Genomic DNA, 13763 nt, shown 5'->3' on the forward strand with positions numbered 1-13763 from the left:
ATCTTGGATTTTAAAAAGAACTAGTGCGACATCAAGTACTCCCTCCGATCAAATAACAAGTGTAGGAGCTTAGTTCAAATTTGAGCTAAAACCCCAACAGTTGGATCGGAGGGAGTAGCAAATATTGGCAATGGACAGCTTAAACAAAGGTACTGGCCATGGCAGCTTAATAAACAAAAGGAACAGTGGAGCTGCACGATTATTACAAGTAGAAATGAGCGGCTACCTTGTGTGGTATTACCCCAACTTACTTAGAAGCATAACATTTGACTGATTTTTTTGTTCTCTACCTTTTATAGTATAGTAAAAGTCATTTCCCATTTATAAAAGAAGAGAAAGAAATGACCCCTAAGATCTCTAACCCTGTTATGCATAGACTGATACCAACAATTGACCACCACTCATATTTCTTTACCCTCTAGAAAACAATCACTAAGTAAAAATATAAGAGCTCAATCTGCAAATCAGGAACTCAATGCAGCCTTGGAATGCTACTATGCTAAGATAATCGACAGAAAGATTCTTTAAGTGACAATTTGGTCAACGAAATTATAAGATGCTTCAAGCAAATAGATTTAGTTGGACTACAACCTAAAATCTCAAAAAAGAAGACATCAATTACTCCATCCGATCCATAATAATTGTAAGGGTTTAGTTCAAATTTGAGCTTAAACCCCGACAGTTATTATGGATTGGAGGGAGCAGAAATTGGCCATGGGCAGCTTAAACAAAGGTACTGGTTTTTTTTAGATAAAAGGCATCGATCTGCCCGACTTTAAATTAATAAAGCCCTCAGGTTCGGAACACACACACAGTTATTACATGCTGCGGCATACAGCTTAGCCGAAGGACCAAACATAAAAGTAGCAAGACAAAGATGGTAAGACTGGGGATCCCATGGGTGGCCTGGACGCCCTCGCCAGCCAGCCCAGAAGCGCCTAGCCCTCACTTGCCACCACCTCCGCGTGAATACTTCTTAGCCGACTTATCAGCTCCAGGATGCTTGCTTTGTCTTGGGATTTTGCCGATGGAGACCACAGCTGCAAGAAGATGATAGTTTTGAAAATAATGTCAGCTGGTTGGCGGATTATCTTAGACTCAATGGTAAGTTTATTGCGAATATGCCACAGCGCCCAGCTTTGAGCCAAAAACAACATCCAAAGTAAGCGTCGGGGCCTCCCAGCAAAGCTCGAAAGTAAAGAAAAGAAGTGGGCAAAGGAGGTTGGAGACCAGCTGCACCCTAGCAGTTGTCTAACAACACTCCACATAAAGCGAGCCGGCGAGCAGACAAAGAAGATGTGGTTGACGTTTTCCGGCTGGTTACACAAGGCACAGCGCCCAGAGGCCGGGCCATGGCGCGAGGCGATGAGCTCGCTCGACGGGAGCCTGCCAAGGGCAAGTTGCCAAGAGAAGATCTTTATTTTGAGGGGTATTTTGGCGGCCCAAAGGTCCTTGAAGTGGGCAATCGAAGCACCTTGAGAGAGTTTGTTGTACATGGAGTTCACTGTGTACTCTCCAGATGGGTCCAGGCCCCAGACGATTTTATCCTGCCCCTGACCAAGGTGAGTGTTATCAATAATGGCTTGCAGCAGTCTCCATTCTTCCGAGGCAGGCTGGCTGAAGGTTCTGCGGAAACGGAGACCCATCTCCGCGTTGCAGGCCGACGACACCGAAATGATGGGGTTGTCACAAATACTGAACAGGTTTGGGAAGCAATCTCTGAGGGGTCTAGGGCCAGCCCACACGTCAAACCAGAATTGAGTACGCGCCCCATCGCCAATCTGGTGTCTAGCCCCTAACTTGAAAAAATGCTTGATTTTGTGCAAGGATTTCCAGAACGGCGAACCCCCCTGGCTCATGCCTGAAAAGATGTCTCTTGCTTCGACATATTTAGCGGAGATAACTTGGGCCCAAATCGAGTTGTCTCCTTGGAACAGCTTCCAGATCCACTTGAGCATGAGGGCAGTGTTCATTTTCTTGGAGTTAATAATGCCTAGACCTCCACAATCAAGGCAGCTTAATAAACAAAACCAACAGTGAAGCTGCAAGATTAGTAGTAGTAATGAACGGCTACCTTGTGTGGTATTATTCCAGCTTACCTACAAGCATATCATTTGAATGTTTTTTTTTGTTATGTACCATTTATATAAAGTATTCGTTTCCCATTTATAAAAGAAGAGAAAGAAATGACAAGTTACCTAACCCTGTTATGCATAGACTGATATACCAACATTTGAACACCACCCATATTTCTTTACCCTCTCTGTCTATGCAGAAACGCAGAGATGTTACTCCACTATGTGAAACCATTTATAATAAAGAGAATTGAGGGAGTACTACTTACAATGCACTATAACAACATGACATCAGCATTTAACAACAAATAATAACAAATTGCTGACTAAAGACGCTTGCATGATGTAAATGGAAATAAACCAAGTTTTAAACATAGATAATTTATTCTCTTAAATATACCACGCTTGAGAGCTCAATTTGACACATAAGGTTCATACAGATTCTCTGTGGTGGCTAATCAGAATCATTCAAAGCCGCGGAATGGAACGCACCCGAACACAAATAGACCAAACTGAAGTAGACATGGGAGCTAGGACATTTCGAAACCAGTGCTAGAAAACAAGAAGATTAGGCTCACCCAACAACTGAGTTTAGTTCCACGCTAAGCTTGTGAAGCTGTAGAGACCTTCAGTGAAGACCATTCCTCAAAACATGGAATATAAGGTAGAACATCGTCGTACTCTTCAAAAGTGCAGCTAACATTCACTTTCTGATTATCCAGATCATATGACACTGCCATCTCCACCTCGTCGGTAAGGAAAATACAGTTACAATCAGGATGCATTGCAAACACAGTATATGACATATCATCCTCGTCACGTTGCCTCCCGAACAGTTCCGAAACAGCGACAGTATGCTTCAGGGTCCACTCCCCACCGACATAATCCTCAAGAACCCAAATATAGAGCTGGATATCATCATCATCATCCCTGTCAATCTGCCACGCATGCAAGCGTCCCTGAGACTGCCCAATGGAAACCCTCTCGTCTGGCATTTCAATCTCCCTCCAGACCTTGCCCTCTGAGTCGACGGTGACTACCAAACCATAGTGGGTGGCCAAATGCATAGTGCCATTCAGGAAGACGCATTCGGAATTACCAATCAGAATGGTTTTATAACCCCACTCGGTCTGCACCTTAGTCCACCGTCCGGTATCCGACGAGTAGATCGCCAGTTTTGCAAACTCGCAGAAGCAATCAGTCAGGGGCACAAACACCACAAAGCGAGACGGAACGGCTGGGTCGAAACCCAGGAAGATATCCATTATCGGTTCGAAGTACACAAAGCCACCATCCTCTTGACCCTGCCACACTAAAGGAGGCAACACAGTCCACTGTCCAGTCATAGGATTGCACACGACGTAGTCGTACTCATCTTCCTCGTGCCGCGATTCAAAGCATTTGCAGAGGAGGAGGCTGCCGCAGCACTGCTCGACGGTGTAGCAGTCATAGGTCCCGCGCCAGAAAGGGAGAGAAGGGTCGACCAAAGGGGGGCCTCTGCCGGACAGATTGTGGAACTTGAAGCGTCCGCGGTAGTTGTAGAAGAAGCCGGACAGTGTCTGCGGGCACCTCTTGCGGATGTCGCGGTCGGAGCAGAGGGACAGCCACGGCCTGGACACGCACTTGAAGCGGCAGAGCGACTTGTAGGGCACCCGCGACAGGATTCCGGCGAGGACGTCGACGGGGAGGCTACCCACGGGGTGATCTTGGTTATTCTGCGAGTAGCAGATGCAGATTGTTTTGGTTCAATGTCCTGTACTGGACTGAATGTAGGGAGAGGGAAGCGGAGGGGAAGATACGATACCTCGAAGGCTAGCTCCGTGGAGGGGAATGGCTCGTCGCAGCCTCCGTTGCCGGTCGGCGGCGAGTGGCTCAGCGCCGTGACCGGAAGGCTCGCCGCGGGCTCAAGCTTATGCATCTAGAGATGGCAGAGATGGTTCATTCAGTTCCCTTTCTTGGATCAACGAATCGGAGAAAGAAAGTTACGGGGAAAAAAAAACGCAAACCCTACCTCGGTGGGGAACGGCGGCGGCGGCAGCGAAGGGGGCGGAGCGCCGCCGTGGTTGGTCGCCCGCTGGTGTCCCTGATCCGTGCAGTCTTGCTCGACTCCTCCTGTAGGCATCACGACCACCTCTTCGGCTCTCAGATCAGTCCTACTCGAGTGTTTTGAAGGGCATAGCGGCTGTACAAGTACTTCATTTCCACCCTCGAGAAGTGTAATGGGCGGCTCTATATTAATAATGCTATTAATCAAAAAACGGATTCAAGTTTGGCACTTTTCAAATTTGGGGTGAATTGGAATTTTATTTTTATTTTGAAAATGGATCATTGTATAAATTTGGAACAGAGTACATCCGAGAAGATGCATCCGATGCGCTTATTTGGACTGTGTTTGTGTAGACAGCCCGGTCACTATGCGTTGGACCGATGGGCCTGGTTCTAGACGCATTTTTCGACCGCGCAGTCGCAAACGGTCACCCCGCGTTCGTTTACGTCGCCCCGTTGGAGATATCCTTAGATTAGATCAGGACCTTTGGATTTCCGTCTCTACTAGTGTTCAATGTCTACCTAAATCTATGTATTCAAATTTGGGTGAATTGGCGATTTTTTATTTTGAAAATGGGTTATTATATAAAAATTTGGAGCAGAGTACATATTACAATCTTTTAGAATTACAAGTAGGTCCAACGCGCACGAAGGAGAAGATCCTAACAACACACCATCACACCTTTCAACACATCGTTTGTTCTCTCTTCTGATCCTCCTAAATTTGATATCTTCAAACAAGGAGCAAAGACGTTGAATGTCAGATATGAGGTTTGTAACCTGAGAACGATCAGTATCACACTTGCCTAGTTTTTCAACTAGATTAGCGCAGTCACACTCCACTACCAGCTTGTAATTTATCACCGATAGAGCATGCTTGATACCCTCCCAGCAAGCTACAACTTCAGCGATTTCTGAACTTGCATAATTTTAAATCAAAGCCTAGGCGGTTGATAGTACCTATCCATGTTCATCTCCGACCACAGCACCCCAGGAAGCTTCCCTCGTGTTCTACATATAGCTAGCACCGACGCTATGTTAGGATGTTTCCAGTCAGCTGGTTTTCCTTTGTGTTGTTTCTTCGCCTGCGGAAGCTTTAGTTCAAAATTCGGTTTCTTTCCCTTCACATCCCCTACTACGTCACAACCTTCTTTAATATCAGTCTTAGGGTCTTCAGAAAATTACCCAGAAATTTAGTGGATGATTTGATCCGACACTTATTATCTTCAAAAATTGGGCATTTGGGTGATAATAACAACAAAAATATTTTTTTCAAAAGCAAACAAGGGAATGCATTATACGTCACACGACGCAATACACAAGGGGTAAATTCACCGCAACATCCAGCATTACCGTCAAATGTAAGAGAGAAAAATTAGGGTAAATGGAACTCACCATAAGGTAGAGACACCCCTCCAAATTGTCGCAAACGAAAAACATCCTCCTCTCATTCTCGGTCACACCCTCCGGTCATCACGATGAAGAGTAGTAGGTCGCGTTCTCTTCCGCCCAGCTCGTTGGGTGGAGCAAAAAGACAAAATGGATGGAAGAAATTACAAGCCTTTGACCATAGCGATGTCCTTGTAGTGATAACCTAATTGCCTCCTCAAATACCTAACCTGCGTCTCATGCGCCAAAATGCAGCCAAAAGAATCAATTTCATACTATTGTTGGTCTGACCTGAAAAAAAATTTATCCTTTCTATTTGTCCTACTTGAAGCTACACTTTCAAAATCATCTTTATGTATCTCCAAGTTCTCAGCATTTCTTTCAGGAAAACACTCATTGATGCTAGAAGTTCTGTAAAATTAGAGCCTTCGATATTTCAACAAGAATTCATCCCAAGGTAAATAAATAGTGACTGTTTCACACAACATTAATTGGTCTTTTGTTATGTACCTAGCTAGATCGTTTTGATTGAATGAGTGACTCAAAAAGGAATTTCGAGGTGACATTTGTGTTATTTTTTTTTACATGGAATACCTCGATTCCATTAACATTTGGGCATAGCATCATTACTAGATGGATTCCGACCAGGTTGATCGATCTCCCTGTTTCACTTTATTCTCAGTCACTTCACTTTATTTTCTATCAGGGGTTATCATTTTTTATTTCCATTGAAAATGTGTGCTTCACATTCATAATTTTTTATTTGTTTCCTAAATGAATAACAATAAATATTTTACTACTAGAGTTTGTCATATCAAGGAAATCATCAATGCTGTTAATCATACCATCCTGTTTGTCTATCCTTATGATATTAAATAGCAAATAAAAGGACATTTTTTACCTGTTAGAGTTTTCTGATCTAGGTAGCAATAATATTGATAATATCTTAGTTTAACAATTAATCTTGTTGTGTTGAAATGATGTTTAGTAACGTGTCTGTTGTTTAGAGTAAGATATTAGTTACAACTGTGTGTTCATCCAATTTTTAGGTTAACTGTGGCAACCATTGTTAATTGATGTAATATGGTTTTCTTTCAGAGTGGTCGGAATATGTGCGGTTTTGCCAATGGAAGCTGTCTCTTGATATTCATATGCACACTAAAGTTCAGCATGGAAATTTACCGAAATCTTGGCAGGTTCACTATTTTCAGCTTAGAAGCTAACATCGGAGGATTTTAGATGACCTAAAAAAAGGAAGCCTTCATAACATGTTAGTAATGACAACTAGTTTACCTTTGATCACAAAGGCCAATGCAGCGTTATGTTCTCCATCATTTTGTGCTATTTCCTAGATCCTGTCACGCAAGTTTCATGAATTGTGGGTTATTCGTGATGAGGCGGTATTTCTAATGGATTTACCTACTTTGGCAGTTATTATAGGGTTATATTGTTGAGAAAATCATTCGATGTTACAGATCGAGAAGTTGGGATCCGTGATATTTTGAAGTTCATCGTCGTAGACAATAGTTTTGTCACTCTTTTGAAAACATCTTATCTTATCTACTTGTTACAAAAGCATAGTTACATGTCATAAATTTTGATATATGTATGATGGGAAGGAATAACAGGACTTTCGATAGAAATACTTACTCAGATGTTAACATATATATTGCAACACCGCTCCTAGCTTAATGTAACTGGTGATGTTGAGCTGAAGTAAAAAATATGCCTACATGTTATAAGTTTATACAAATGACATTTTCCAATTTGTAAGAATTAACGAAAGGCGTGTTGGATCGAATGAACTATTCTTGGGTTGAGTAGAGTGCAGACTTTCTTTTAAAAGATCCATCTTTGTATGCAATATTAGGATTCCTACCTGAGTTTGAATTCTTTTTAGGGGCAAGAGTTTTAAAATTTAACCCATTGAGTGTCATCAAGCATTCATTTTGATGTTGTTTGCAGTTTTAAATTGTGCCTAATTGATAGGCTTAAGGTAGTTTTTTTCTATTTAGATTATGTTAAACATATGGAAATGTCTTTTAGCATACTAGAATATTTCTATTATTTTTTCCTCGACATGGACAGGCGCAGCAACGCGTGCTTTCATGTTCTAGTACTAGTATAAGTATGAACGTATGCAGGACAATATTGTTTAGTCGGCCAGATTGATGTGTTGAATATATGTTGCAGTAGTAGTACATGTATAGATAAATGGCTGACTTAAAAGGTGTTTCCAGGAGGCTTTCCTGTCCTTCTAATTTTGAATGAAAATAAACATCAGGCTACAAGTTATTACTATATTATATCGTTCTCTATCTCTTACTGCACAATTCAGTGGAAACCCCAAGCTGGTTTGTGTACCCTCTCTGAACATGGAGCAATGTGCAAAGGTCGTCTGCAATATTACATCACTGCAAAAGTAGTCATTCAAATAAGAAGTGAGAAAGTAATACTCCCAAATGCAGAAAAATAGAGCAAAATGTAGCTATTTAACATGAATGGGTAACAAGTTGCATGTGAAGCCACTTGCTTGAAATACGTGGGAATAGAAATAGTTTCAATTGTTGATAACATCTTATCTAAAATTTTGTATCAAGTCCTGTATGTAAATTCAATTCTTTTGAGAATTTTAAGTGATGGTTTGAAGGATATTTGATGATTCTGTAATTTCAAAATTACATCAAGTACCTATCCTTGAATATGGAGCATATAGGAAGGCTCCATATGTAGCCCCAGTACTACCGGCAGAGCCCTGGCCTGCATTGCAAAACTCAAAGAGGATTTTAGCATAAGTTGTAACCTCATGTTTATTGTCATGCAAGTCTGGAAGGACAAGAAAATCTCCTGAAAGTTCCTCTTCAGTCAATCATTTGAATCAAACAACCAGGGAAGCAAGAACAGTTCAATTGTATCGAGTATGACTCAACCTTGTCTGCTAGGTGCGTGAGCATGACAGTACTGTGAAACTGATGGAGTAATTAAATCGCAAGGCTAATCATTAACAGAAATATCACAACGCCGGCTGACAAAAATATAGAAAATCAGTACGAGCCACTTTGGTGTCACTTGATCACTTGGTCAATTCACTAACTTGTTTCTAGGAACAACTGATGGTACGAGTCACATAAATTAAGACGTTTTATCACACACTAATCATATATTCCCCAAAAGGAGGGCCGGCGCCCTATCCCCCCAAAAGGGGACGTCTTAACTCTTAAACAAAACCATCATCAGACCCCAAGTTGAGCAAGTTGCACTTCACAAACAAACAACAATAATGCAGCTTAAGGTTCAGACGTCGCCATCTCGAAACCATCAGCCGCACAAGTCACTCTCTCATCTCCACCACGCCAGAACCAGATAGATATCCACCAGTGAGTTCGTATCTAATCTGCCATACATTTTTTCTGCCATCTTGATCATTCCTGATAGAAAATGTCAGTGGCTCATCACTGTTTTGAATCAAACGCTATCAAGCCAGTTTGGCAGACTGCAGTCCACATACAAGGTAGCAATAAGTACACCATTGTGATGTTGATTACCCAACTGGATAGCATGCATAGTGCCAACAAAGTACTAAACCCTACATCAGGAGACAGGGCTAATCTATTGGCAAAGCAGCAATCATACACAGTAGCAATAAGTACAACAACATTCCTTCGATAATTCCCAGCTTTGTACATATAATTTGCATAAATGAAGTGCAACTTCCAAACCCTGAATCGGGGACACGCCTATTCTATTGACAAAAGCGGCAATCATACAAGAAGGCAGGAAGGGGGCAGGCAGGTGAGGCAGATAGCACAACATTCTGCATTAATCTACAACCAACTGAAGCAGTATCTGTGTCAGCATCCAGTAATCCCTTGACCGGAACAAAGCATAATGATTGCACCTCCCACCAAACATGTTCCTTCTGTCTTGCTTCCCTTCCTGGCAATAGGATAATGCAGGAGGCTGCCATTCATTTCATGTTTCCCACTGATTATGAACTACACTTCACAGTGGATGCAGCTCCAAGGAGCATCATTGTTTTGGGGAGCATCAAACTGAAGGCTTCTGTCAATTGTCCGGTGTTCATCTGTTGACCATAGATTGCCATCTTCGAAATCCTGCAAGGCTGCAACATCACAAAGCCTTGTGCAGTTTTCCGTCACCACTGATCTTGAGAAATTGGTCATACACCCTGATCATTGCACACAGTATGACACGAAGCAAAAGCTGGTAATTGCAAGATACTGGGCACCATGAAGACCACTTTGGCCAGGACAGTTAAGCAATGAGACTGCGACACCCTGGAGTAGCCGTAATTTGGGCTTTCGGTAGGTAATTAACTGGACACATTGACCTACTGCAGCAATCACTTTCAAGCTTTAGCTTTCAGTAGGTGATTAACCGGGTACATTGGATGCTTTCTTAAGCTTTTGATTCATGGAGATAGAAATCGAGTCATCAGTTGAAGCAGCCCATCAGTGTTTTCCTTACCCTATCGACAACACGGTTCCTATTAGTTAGGCTGTTTGATAAGGGAAATTCTTTGCTGTCCTCCAGCAGGAACCGGTAGACCTCCCACTGGCGCTCCGATGCTGTCTGTCTTCCGATTTCAGCCTAAAATCAGGAAGGTAAAAAGTAAACACTAGCACTATTGCGAAGTTATTTTTACACCTTAATTAAGTTGTAACACTTACGGAGAAAATACAGATTCCAAGCGCTTTCAGAGCCAAAGTAGCATCATAGAATACACGTGGCCGCCCCTTCCCAGATAGTTCAACAGGGTTGGCCACAAGGAGTTCTGTGTCAGGTCCACGGTTGACAATCATCACCCTCAGAGGATGGAGCATCTCGGACCTCATGCGTGATTGCAGAGCATCCTGTTTCTCAGAATCAATAACCTTCTTGCCATCTGCTTGCTTGATAAAAAGATCTACCTCTCGAAAACCTTTCTTGTCTGACCAGAATCGCCCATAAGTTACCTAAATAGAGTACAAAATCACGATAATAAGACACACAATAATTAGAACTATATAGAGGTAAAATAAGCATGGTGATGCAAATCTATAACTGCTTTTCTTGTAAACTATCGATGTTGCAGTCTTTGAGGACTATGCAACAGCTAGCCACACATTAGGAGTAAAAGAGAGGAGAAAAAAATTATGGTTGTCAGAGAAAACAAGGATAAGGTAATAGATTTCTTCTGAAAGGCCTTGCTGCTAAATATTAAACATATTTAGCTATATATGATTTTCAGTATTTTCAGATATTCAGAATGTCTACAGTCCTCCCGGTACTTATTCTTTACACAACCTGAATTTTGCATGGGTGCATAGTGCATTTTAAAGAATTAATAAGTCATAGTAAATCATTAGCTATGGAGAAACATTGCATATATCTATATCTTCAAGTACCTTAATGTTGCAGTCCTTGAGTGTTCTCAACATGTCATAAATGAGCCCCTTCTGATCAACACAAATAATCTGGAGCAGCGTGTGCGCAGGACTGAGGGAATTGTCAAATTTGATGCTGGCCTTCTGCACCTTCTTCATCTCGGCCGAAAGAGATCCTGAACTGCTCTCACAGTCATCTAGTTCCAGCCTGAACAGTTCTTCGGAGATTGTCGGCGGAAGAGAAGAGAATCCTTGCTGGAACCCTTCCGCTGATAAGATCTCACAACTTACGGAAGGGCCCAAGGTATCGATCAGCATCGAGCAGGTCTCTTCTTGCCTTTCCTTGGTATGCAACAGTTCCCTTCAGATGGAAACATTAACTGTTAAATATTAAGCAGCACCAGCAGCAAGAAAATGTCAAAGGTGAAGTTAACGCTTCATCAACATGCACACAAGAGCTGAACTTGAAGACAGCGACTTACATGCCGTCAGTGATGAAGAAGAGGTTCACAACTCTCCCGTCAGGCGTCGTCGACACTTTGACTCTCTGGATTAGAAGCTCTAGGTCCGACAGGATATGCGTCACGTCTGAAACCAGCACGCGCGGTGTAAAAATCAGGATGCGCATACATTTGGAACGAACACAAAGGCAGGGCAACAGTCGATGTTCCTCACCGTGCAACAGCCCCTTGCGGTCGTCGGAGAAGAGCTTGAGGAGGTAGAACTGCGGGGGCCCCGGCGGGTTGATGTCGTGGTAGAACGGTATGTTGTAGGACGAAGGGCACATGGACATGAGCCTGTTCTTGAGGCTCCCCCATCTGATGTTGATGGACTGCGAGCGCGGCACCACCCAGAAGATCACGTAGCACCATTGCCCGTCCGTGGACACGTCTGGTAAATTTGACAAAGAGTAGATGTTTAGACGCGCGACAAGGATGCATGATGAAGGCTAAAAGACATGGATGACAGAATTATGAACACACACAGTGAAAGGCGGAATGCTGTAGAGCTGAACAGGTTGTCACGTTTTTGTCAGCTTTATGGTTATGATTGAGCGCGGGTGATTTAACTGTGCGGGCAGTGTCATGAACATGAAAATTCAGGTGACATCGCCTATGACAATATTCAAGCGCTACCGACTGACAGTGATCATCAAACTGTAACATGGACAGGAAGTCAGACGAGTTGGCAAGTTGGGCTGAGAAAAGAAAGCCTAGCTTTTCCATAGACCACAAACAAGTGATAATGATGAAATCCGAACAATACGAACAATTCTGGGAAATCGACGAACACGAAACGGCCAAAATTCCCAAACCTTTTTTTCCAGCAGAAACACGTCGAAAGGGGGTGCAAAACCTGTCGGGAGAGAGGATAGCCATCTGCCCTCACCAACCACGGTGAACACAGTAGGAAAATGAGCAAACGAATGACATAAATGATGAAGCAGCTAACATTAGCAGCACCACTCCAATCCCGAAAAAAAAATACAGAAATCGAGGCATGAGTATGTACTGATTCTCTCGAGCAATTTAGCCAAGCAATCCGGTTCTGGCGAGAACAGACTGTAGGGAGCATCGGGTGGAATCGAAACGCCCAATTTGGGAAGGGAGGCAAGTAAATTTGGGGTGAGGACGGGGGGCGGGGGAGAGGGGCTTATTACCGCCGCGTGTGATGCGGAGTCCGAACTCGAGGATGGTGCGGCAGAGGTCGCAGCCGAGGCCGGCCTGGTCGGGGCAGTTGACGGTGACGACGCTGTCCTCGCCGTCCCCCGCCGCCAGCTCCATCACCACCGCGTCCTCCGCCCCCGGGCCAGCGCCGCCGCCGCCCCCCAGCACCATCCTCCCTCCTCCTCCTCCTACCGCCGCGGTGGATCTCCCCGCCACCGGCATCGCTCCCGGCCGCTGGCCGAGATCCCCTGATCCCTGGTGCGTGGCTGGGGGCTGGTTGGAGCTGTGGAGGAGTAGTGCCGTGTTTTTGTTTGTATGGGTGGTGCGGAGGCGGCGGGGGCGTCGCTTGCAGGCGGGGCCCGCGGCTGAGTCAGCGCGCGTGCGGCGGGTGGTGGCTCCGGCCCCACCTGTCAGGGACAGGCTCGGCTGGCACAACGGGAACGGGAACGGGAACGGGAACCAAGTTCGTTTCTGGTATTCGGGTACAAGTCACTGTGGTCAAACCTAAGACGAGTAGTCGGGGTACCGAAACACGGCAAGGCACCTGCGTTCACACGTCCTACCCTCGCCGATTTGGAAGGGGTTTTTTCATCCCCTCTAGCTAGGGTGTCAAGGTGGGATTCCGGTGGGATGTCATTTTGTACTAGGTAGTTCAAATTTTAATGTCAAAATTTGTACTAAAAAAGTCAAATTATACTACAAGTGGGACAAAAGTAGGATCCCACCTGACACCCTTACCTCTAGCGACCACCTCCGACGCCCGCGCCTCTTCTTCCCGGACTTCGGCGGCTCGGTCTAGCTCTCGGAGTGTCCTCTGCCGACAGGAGCGTTAAATTTCTCCACAGTAAGTCCCCAATCTCCTAGATTTCGGTAGCGGTTAGGGTTTGGTACCGGCGTCAACCACCATTGATTTAGTTTTCAACAGCTAGAGGTCGCAAGGGATGAAATGCATGCGCTTATAGGTTAGGTTCTCAAACTAGTACATATGAACTGTAGATTTCCCAATTTAGGGAGTGCAAATGTCAGTCTGTCAAATGATTGCAATCCCCACATTGGAAAACTATTGCAGTACCATGAATTAGCAAGACTATGTATATGCTTTTGGTCATGCTACGGTCTTGCCAATGGCAATGGCATGATCATGCCACTATCTTGCAAATGCCAATGGCTTGATCATGACAGTGTGATAGCAATTACAA

The 13763-nt window shown here is 44.1% G+C and overlaps 2 protein-coding genes across 2 annotated transcripts; both read right to left on the reverse strand.

Moving 5' to 3' along the window:
• Window positions 1-2677: 2677 nt before the first annotated feature.
• On the reverse strand, window positions 2678-4197 carry LOC124646863 (F-box protein At5g07610-like). Its single transcript, XM_047186907.1, has 3 exons — window positions 4087-4197; window positions 3880-3993; window positions 2678-3790 (listed from the first exon to the last, which is right to left on the reverse strand). Exons 1-3 carry the CDS (start codon window positions 4195-4197, stop codon window positions 2678-2680), a joined length of 1338 nt encoding a protein of 445 aa, XP_047042863.1.
• A 5617-nt stretch (window positions 4198-9814) lies between these two features.
• LOC124707796 (ACT domain-containing protein ACR9-like) lies at window positions 9815-12786 on the reverse strand. Its single transcript, XM_047239488.1, has 6 exons — window positions 12558-12786; window positions 11573-11788; window positions 11380-11485; window positions 10919-11258; window positions 10202-10486; window positions 9815-10121 (listed from the first exon to the last, which is right to left on the reverse strand). Exons 1-6 carry the CDS (start codon window positions 12784-12786, stop codon window positions 9966-9968), a joined length of 1332 nt encoding a protein of 443 aa, XP_047095444.1. The 3' UTR covers window positions 9815-9965.
• Window positions 12787-13763: the final 977 nt, after the last annotated feature.

Source organism: Lolium rigidum, chromosome 4 (assembly GCF_022539505.1).
Source record: "Lolium rigidum isolate FL_2022 chromosome 4, APGP_CSIRO_Lrig_0.1, whole genome shotgun sequence".
Taxonomy (NCBI): domain Eukaryota; kingdom Viridiplantae; phylum Streptophyta; class Magnoliopsida; order Poales; family Poaceae; genus Lolium; species Lolium rigidum.

What these genes read in the sequence shown, in the direction of transcription:
- LOC124646863 (XM_047186907.1), bottom strand. Translation starts at nt 4,197, where the DNA reads ATGCCTACAGGAGGAGTCGAGCAAGACTGCACGGATCAGGGACACCAG. An exon ending in CGCCGCCGTTCCCCACCGAG is followed by an intron (nt 3,994 to 4,086) that starts GTAGGGTTTGCG and finishes TGCCATCTCTAG; the next exon opens with ATGCATAAGCTTGAGCCCGC. An exon ending in CCACGGAGCTAGCCTTCGAG is followed by an intron (nt 3,791 to 3,879) that starts GTATCGTATCTT and finishes TGCTACTCGCAG; the next exon opens with AATAACCAAGATCACCCCGT.
- LOC124707796 (XM_047239488.1), bottom strand. Translation starts at nt 12,786, where the DNA reads ATGCCGGTGGCGGGGAGATCCACCGCGGCGGTAGGAGGAGGAGGAGGG. An exon ending in CCGCAAGGGGCTGTTGCACG is followed by an intron (nt 11,486 to 11,572) that starts GTGAGGAACATC and finishes TGCTGGTTTCAG; the next exon opens with ACGTGACGCATATCCTGTCG. An exon ending in TTGGAATCTGTATTTTCTCC is followed by an intron (nt 10,122 to 10,201) that starts GTAAGTGTTACA and finishes TCCTGATTTTAG; the next exon opens with GCTGAAATCGGAAGACAGAC.